The sequence below is a fragment of the Lycium barbarum genome, unplaced genomic scaffold (genome assembly GCF_019175385.1).
Source record: "Lycium barbarum isolate Lr01 unplaced genomic scaffold, ASM1917538v2 unchr_scaffold_30, whole genome shotgun sequence".
NCBI classification, from domain to species: Eukaryota; Viridiplantae; Streptophyta; class Magnoliopsida; order Solanales; family Solanaceae; genus Lycium; species Lycium barbarum.
The window spans coordinates 116,908-125,000 of record NW_026843484.1 but is presented as its reverse complement, the minus strand read 5'-3'; the positions used below and the strand labels follow the sequence as shown (position 1 = coordinate 125,000).

The 8,093-nt window shown below is 35.7% G+C and overlaps 1 protein-coding gene across 2 annotated transcripts; it reads left to right on the top strand.

Moving 5' to 3' along the window:
• The first annotated feature begins 2,577 nt into the window (after nucleotides 1-2,577).
• On the top strand, nucleotides 2,578-7,322 carry LOC132625693 (uncharacterized). Of its 2 annotated transcripts, none has more exons than XM_060340289.1 (7): nucleotides 2,578-2,783; nucleotides 2,868-3,115; nucleotides 3,863-4,069; nucleotides 4,150-4,242; nucleotides 4,322-4,420; nucleotides 4,500-4,843; nucleotides 7,192-7,322. In XM_060340289.1, exons 1-6 carry the CDS (start codon nucleotides 2,606-2,608, stop codon nucleotides 4,629-4,631), a joined length of 957 nt encoding a protein of 318 aa, XP_060196272.1. In that variant the 5' UTR covers nucleotides 2,578-2,605; the 3' UTR covers nucleotides 4,632-4,843; nucleotides 7,192-7,322. The 2 variants fall into 2 exon arrangements, with proteins under 2 accessions (XP_060196272.1, XP_060196271.1); XM_060340288.1 differs by having other exon boundaries at nucleotides 2,862-3,115.
• Nucleotides 7,323-8,093: the final 771 nt, after the last annotated feature.

The following is an 8,093-nucleotide window of genomic DNA, read 5'->3' as shown; positions in this document are numbered from 1 at the left end:
AATTCCAGTTGATAGGTCTAAAAGCAATTCAGATATCGAATGGAATAGATAATTTGTTAGTTGGTTAAAAATAAAGGTGAGCAATTATGAATTTTTTTTTTCAAACCGATTTGTGAATAGTAGTTGCTAAACTATGTACTTGATTTTGATAGGTTGAGGAATTGCACAAACACGATGATAGTAAGAAAATAAAAGATTTGCACTCATTGTCACGTGGTCCTCTGCCATATGTGACAAGTTTCAAAGGCTATGTTACTAATGGATATAGGTTTCACGTGAAAGACCATGATACAAGTTTGAGAACTCAAAATTGCGGGGTGGTTGTAGTTGGTGAAACTGATGAAGAGAATAAAAATATTGATTACTACGGAGAGTTAACTGAGATTCTTGAATTACAATTTACTGGGGGAAGAAGAGTGGTGTTGTTTCGATGTTTGTGGTTTGATGTGTTTGACCAAGAAAGGGGAATTAAAGTAGATAAATTTGGCTTCGTAAGTGTTAACCGCCAACGGTTTTTGAAAATAAATGAGCCTTTTGTATTAGCCAACCAAGCATCACAGGTATTCTATGCTAATGATCTTTCGAATAAAGGTTGGCATGTTGTACGAAAGGTTCAACCTCGTGATTCTTTTGATGTTGGGGAAAAAGAGGAAGATGATTTAGAGGAGCTTCCAGGAATCTAGGAAGCAGTTGGGTGTGGAATAGCTAGCTGAAGCAATTACTAGGAGGGTTGTTAGTATCTCACAAAGAATTCATTGGGGTCGATGGAATTTATTGATTTTACAAGTTTCAGTTTATAATTTGCAGTAAAGGATATTTTATTTGGTCACTATGAACTCATGTTTGGTTTCTGAGTTCTCATTTTTTTATTTTTTTTTACTATGGTGTTAAGTTGGATCCTAAAAATACTCATGTTTTGATTTTTATTTTCAAGTGCTTCCTTCACGGTTCTCTGACTGGTTTCTATTACTGAAGTGCGCTATGATCATTGGCTGTAATGATTTTTGCCTAGGCTATATTTATTTGTTTGGTGGATTAAACATATGATGTATGCTAAGTTAAACAATAACAGTAAGATATTGTTGGCAGTAAAGGTATGAGTTATTGCCTTTATTATCAAATATAGATGACGCGCTTCAGTCTGAATATTCCTAAACCTTGTTTGATTGATGTTGAACTGTTTTTTTTTAAATGGAGTTGTTACCTGTTTTAACTAATGCATCTGTAACACTCTATACTTCATGGCATCAACTATGTCAAAGGCTAGAAGGAACTATAGAGCTTTAAACTTACGTAAGACATGTAGAACAACTATCGGAAACCTTCTTATAATTTCACTGGTCATAAAGAAAACAGAAAACATGTATCGAACTTCACTTCCCTAACATTTTGCTTGTTGACACTGGAGTATCAGTGTATCGTGATGTGCACAGGCACTTCAGATTTATTGGATCAAATTTGGATCAGGTTAACTTGATCAAGGCATTAGTCTATGATCTTTGCTATTTCACTCTAGTCTTCATTCAGTTGTTTAAATGGAAAGTTTGTCAAAGCTTTTTTAGCAACGTGGTCCTTCTTCTGTAAAGAGTTGGTTGAATGGTGTAGGGATGTTCCCATGGATTTTTCATTATTGCCTCAATTTTTAGGTGGCTCTAATTTTAAAATTTTAATTGCAAATATATCGTGTAAAAATTCCAGGTGATTTCTCGTAAAATAGGAGTTGGTGTTTAATTTAATTCTCTAGGTTACTTTCCTCTTACTTTAGTTTCCTGTTTTATGTTTAGCTCGATGAGTTGGATTTCATCTCTTCATCTAGCTTTTCGTTACTTATATTACACTGGTTTATGTACGTCCCTGAACATCAACCTTTCCTGTGTCTCAGCTGTAATTTCATTGTCCTTATTGCTTGTATAGGATATAAATGTTACTGTTTCTTGGTAGTGATTCTGCTATTATTTGTTTTCTCGTTGTTATTGCTTGTATAGGATATAAATGTTACTGTTGCTTGGTAGTGATCCTGCTATTATTTGTTTTCTTGTTGTCTATTCTTCTATATTCTCTGTAAAACTCACTGGATTGGGCCTTACTGTTTTGGTTCCCTGACTCCATTCAATGCGCCCTATCTCTCTTTTGGGAAGAAAAAAAGAAGAAAATTAACAGAACTTTCATACTTCTCTTCTTGATCTTGATCTTCTCTCCTTCAACTACCAGTCACATGCAAAATCTGGTTTTTCGAGTTCTATTGGTTATTTATGCACACGTGCACTCCATAGGCACACACATAGAAGAACAACTTTCTGGCGAGATAGTTTATCATCCAATTGACCAGATGTATTAACAATTGTCACCTGTATCTGGAAGTAACATGTTAAGAGAAGCCATGTTGAGAATTTAGTATTGAAAATTTGTTGAATGATTTTTCTCTTGTTAGGTGAAACTTACAATTACTCTGCCATTTTTGTTTTAGGTTTACATGAATCCTTCAAAATTTGAGAACTCTGGAATGGGATAAAATTTCAAGACTAATAAGCATGCATACATTCCACCTGGTGCCTTAGCAAGTAGACGAGGGAAAAGCTTAAAACCTTCGGGCTCCGTAAGAGTAATGGCTAAACAAAGAACTCCAATTGGCCAAAGTAAAAACTTTAATGCATCCACATCTTATCAACATGAGCCAGCACAGAATAATATCCTTGTACCTCCTGGTTTTGATCAAATTGAAGATGATGTTTCCCTCTCTACAGAAGTTGAAGTGATGCAAGATACTCAGACAAACGAAACAAGTATTTTTCTTGTCTCGAATTGTATTTTTGTTGTTGTTAGTGTAATGAAACTCTATTTTATATCTGACATAAATTAAGTTGTAGGTCCTCGTGAATCTGAGAAAGCAAAAAAGGTGAGAGGAAAGAACATTTGTAAAAATGTTGCAAGACTCAAACCTGGAGAAAGGTTGAGCGTCACTTTTTACCAGAATCGAACTGTTGGGAAGCATGCTACCTCGTTTATGAGACACTTGGGTATTTTAGTTCGTGATCGTAATATGTGCCCATTGCGGGTACACTCCTGGAAGGACATCGAAGAAGATAAGCTAGAACACATGTGGAATGCTGTTACTGTAAGAATTTAGAGCATTACTTTTTTTTAATTTTTTCAAGCTAGATGATGGTGATATATTGACTATTTGGTTCTACACATAAGGTGAAATTTTATCAACTAAACTGTGACAGACATAGTTATCCAATTGTGCCGTGACAGACATTATAGCCAAGTACCCTGACTGTCTATAGACAATGTAGTGGGTAGTGGTTGAACTGGATGCACACTGTTGGTTAAATTGTATATTTCTATTTTATTGGAAATTTTGATTTTGATTAATGATTTACAAAACATAGCCTGATACTACAAACCCACCGCTCTAGTTTGTTCAGCTACCTGTTTGCGATATTAAGATAAATTCGCATCAGTCATTCTTGAACTCATCATTTTATAGAGACTTCTTCCTTAGCTTTTCTTGTAAGCTTCCATGGTTAATCATTGGTATCATTGTCAACTAAATTGTACAGGTAGGTTCAAGAAACTCTAGCAATTGTGATCGCTAATTGAAATATTTCAATAGAGGGTTTTATCATCATGTTATATCTTTTCTTTACCATATTCTTTTCCATTGGGAAACTTGTAATTCTTCCAGATGCCCTTAAAAAGAAGGTCACCTTTGGTGCTCATATTAAATATGTATTTGTTATTTCATTCCTAAATGTCCTACATGTCATGCTTTAATACTTTTAATTTTCATGAAAACTACTTGAACCTCGTAATCCATCCTTCATAATAGCATGGAAATGATACTTGTGAAATATTTTAGGATAAATTTGTCTGTGACAACATGAATGATCAAAAAGAACATGTCTTACAACATATGAGAAGGTTATGGAATAACTGGAGAGGATCACTGCACAATAATATGAAGTCTAAGCCATTCCGCGATGCTCTAAAAGATGTACCAAGGGAGATAAACGAGAATGATTGGGAATGGCTGGTTAAGGAGCATTTCTTAAGTGACAAGTTTAAGGTATGGCTTCATAACTGCTATTTATTAACATGTTATTTTTAGTGGCTGACTATAATTTTGATGGTGTGTTGTTAATACAGGAAACAAGTACAAGAAACTCCGTCAATAGGTCTAAGTTGAGAATGCCTCATCGTACGGGTAGTAAGCCTATTAGACAGATTACATATGAACTGGTAAGTAAATCTTGAAATCCTTTAACAAGCTCCTTCTTTGTTAAAATGATTGCTTTTACCTGTTTGTTTATATGCGAAGGGAGGTAAAGATGGTAAACCACCAAGCATGGATACTATGTTCTTCCAAACTCGTAAGAAGGATAACAAGCTTGTCGAACCTGAAACAATTGCAAAATATGTATGTTTAGTGATAAATTTCATTTTACATCAATTTACTTGATGTGCTGTATTATTTTAATTTTTCTTTTATGTTATAGGCTGAAATCCAAAAATTGGTTCAATCTGATTCGTCATTTACAAATATTGAAGTCGTAGAAAAGTGCTTTGGACCTCAACGTAAGAGTCATGTAGTTGGATTTGGTGGTGGGATAACCGCTAAAGAGTTGTAAGGTGGTAACTCTTCAAAGGCTGCCTTGTTAGATAAGTTGAATGCAAGTGAAAAAGAAAATGAATCACTATAAAGACGCATGGATGAGTTAGAGAATTAATGTGAACGCATGGATGAGCTAGAGAGTAAATATGAACGGCTTGCAAGTGCAGTGTTTGGTCAGCCTTCATCACCATCATCTTCAAATGATCAATAGATTGAATCATTTAACAGGTTAGTAGATTGAATTTATTTTTTTATGTGTGATGAAATCCTTGCAATGCTATATGAAATTCTTTTCATTAGTTAGAAATTTTTAGGGAAATTTGGTTAATTGTAGCTAAATCTTCTGCTAGTTATAACTAACACTTATGTTGCCTATTCTTCAGAATGATTCCAAACCAAGCAATATAACCTTAGCCGTTAAAAACTAAAGTGAGAATACATGTGTGTATGTGTGCAAGACACACGGCTTGCAGTTATCAGTTTGGTGTAAACACTAGGTGCAAGTAAATGTATGTAGGAGTCCTGTTTATTTTAGCGAGACACATAATTTGTTCGGAAATCATAGAAGGTCTATTGCTTTTAGGTTCAAACTCTAGTGATATTACCCCTTGTAGAGTTTTCTGAGAAAGTACACACTTAGCCTCTCTGGTGAACCTGGGCAAGTTGATAGCTACAGGCCCTTTATGATCACCAGATCTGCCTTGATGCAGGGGTATAATTTCTCGTAACTGTGCACATTCAGCGTACTTGTAGGAGCAGGAATTTCCTCATATCTGCTAGGCTCTTGTGTTGTATTCCTTAACTCAGGTAAGGGTCTATCATACTTCTCAACCACTGATGCCTATCACAATAGATACGAATTAACTACTTATTATCCTTTTTTTTAACACTGTAAATATTACCATTGACTAAACAAAAAGACTGAAAACCTAAAGAGCACCTAAAATCACCCCCACTTGGTAGTGACCTTAAGCCTCCAGCAGAACCAACAAACTAATTACACAAGTATTTTATGCATAATTCCTCTACATCTATGCAATTTCTTATACAAGTAAAGTAAAGTTAATCTATCAACTATTTCCTTCTTTATCTGTGTTACCACTCCCTCTGTATGTACATGTGAGCCTTGAAAAAATTTCCCATTCCGAGCCATCCAAGTATAGTAAATCATTGCCCCCGAAACAGCAGCAACAACTTCCTTCTGCATTTGCTTCCAATGCTTCCTTTTTATACTGGAAAAAACTTTGATTAACAGGTCCATGTTGCAGTGGTACCAAGATGTTGATGAGCTTTTTCGTGACCATGTTCGGAATCATCTGCAGCCTCAGTAAACATGGCTTTCATTCCTTCTAATGAGTCGACTGCTTCTTCTAATGAGTCGACTGAATCAGGAGACTGCTCACCAATTGCTTTATCTCTTGAGATCTCACCCTCTTCAATATCTTCTTCCATTTGTTCACTCCAAAGCTTCCTCTCACCACTAGTGCCATTATCATTAACACAAGTAGTAGAAAGGACTTCTTCACACGCTTTATTAGTAGTGACCATTGTCTCCACTGCTTTTTGAAAAGAACTTTCTACCCATTGCTTTGTTGAACTCATATTTTTGCTAGGGGTGAACACTTTTGCATTCACATTTAATAGTTTCACAACACCATCACCAAGAAAAGGTACCTCTGATGAAGCCCCTGGTGCTGCGACCAATTTTTTCTGCAACTTGATACCACCATCTACTGCATTAACTTGTTCCACCAGATTTTTCTCTATACCAGATACAACTGAAACAGCAGCAGTTTCTTCATTCTTTAGAGCCTCTGGTTGTAATGAAGAAACTGATGCTGCTACTAGTTTCTGCTATAACTTACCACCAACTGCATTAACTGGCTGCACCCTATCTACCATGTTTGGTTCTGCAACAACCAGTTGTTTATTAACTTCTCCACCTCAACTACATCATCATCTTCACCATTCCTTAGTGCTGCAAATTTATTATTTGTTACAATCGCATTAGACTGCACTGAACCAGTAACATTTTTCCCATTTTCCACATTATTTCCACCAATACTTTTAACTTGTATTAATGCCAGCTGCTCTTGATTGTTATCAGCAGCTGAATTTCCTCCTGTTGCACTAACTTGGTTAATATTTTGTAACCTCCTTGGATCAACTGAAACTAGCTCCTTCCCAGTGTTGTTGTCATTTAATTTTCCTTGTTGTAAACATGACTGGTTCTGCCCATTATCATGCTTGTGGTTTTACCTCTTTGGGGCATACCATTGATTTGCATTACGCCTTGGATTAACAAGAAAAGATGACAATACTAAAGCTTGGTCAACATTAAGATTGGCAGCTTGTTCCAACAGTGGTTCCTACGCATATTTCTGTATACTTTCCACACCATCATTTGTTGTAAAATTTATATCGTGAGACTGCGCAGCCAACGTTCTTTCCACACCATTATTTGTTGTAAAATTTAATGTTTTGCATCCTTTCCGGTTAATATATTGAGGTCTTATGTTTCTTCTTTGGAGTTTATCCTTTGCTATTTCGTACACTAAACTTGTTTTTTTTTACAGCTCAAGAATTTGACGGATGAAGAGTCTATCGTTCAAGAAAGGAGCAACTTGAAGTACAAGGCGACTTTTATAATATTAGGGGTGGTTTACAGACAATGTCTTATGTAGAAATACTGCAATTTTTATCTTTTAGGAGTTGATAAAAATGGTATCATAAAACTTGGATGGTATATCTTTTTTTAATTCTTTGTATTAACAATAGAGTTTTATATGAATATTAATTATTTAGTATATTTTTTAATGTGTCTGTGTATTATTCAGTTGTATAATTTTTTTTACAACAGTAAATAGAAATGTGGTCTTTGCAGCTCTTTTACTATTGGTTTATAAGATGGTGAAATGGCCATTAGCGACGGGAAATCTGGCCGTTAAAAGTATTAGTGTTGAATGTAACACACAATTAACGAAAGGAATTTCGGTCGTTTAAAGTACTTGTATTGATGGATTAGTAGTTGTTGTGAAAAACATTTAACGACCGGCTGACATATTAGCGAAGGTAAAATCTGGTCGCTAAAAAGGACATATAGCGATCGGATTTTTGGCCGTCGTTAATGTTCTTTTAACGACCGGACTGAAATCCGGTCGTTAACTTTTAACGTCGAGGCTTTTAACAACTGGCGACGACCGGATAAAATCCGGTCGTCATTGACTTTTAACAACCGGATTTGGACTTTTAACGACTTCATTTCCCCTCGCTAAAGATCTTTTCTCTTGTAGTGTATCTATTATTACAGATAGAGGAGCACAGTTTACAGCTAAGTTCTGGAAGTCTTTTCAAGAAGGTTTGGGCACGCAAGTGAAGTTTAGCGTGGCATTTCATCCGCAAACCGATGGGCAAGCCGAGCGCACTATTCAGACCTTCGAAAATATGCTACGAGCGTGTGTGCTGGATTTCGGTGGTA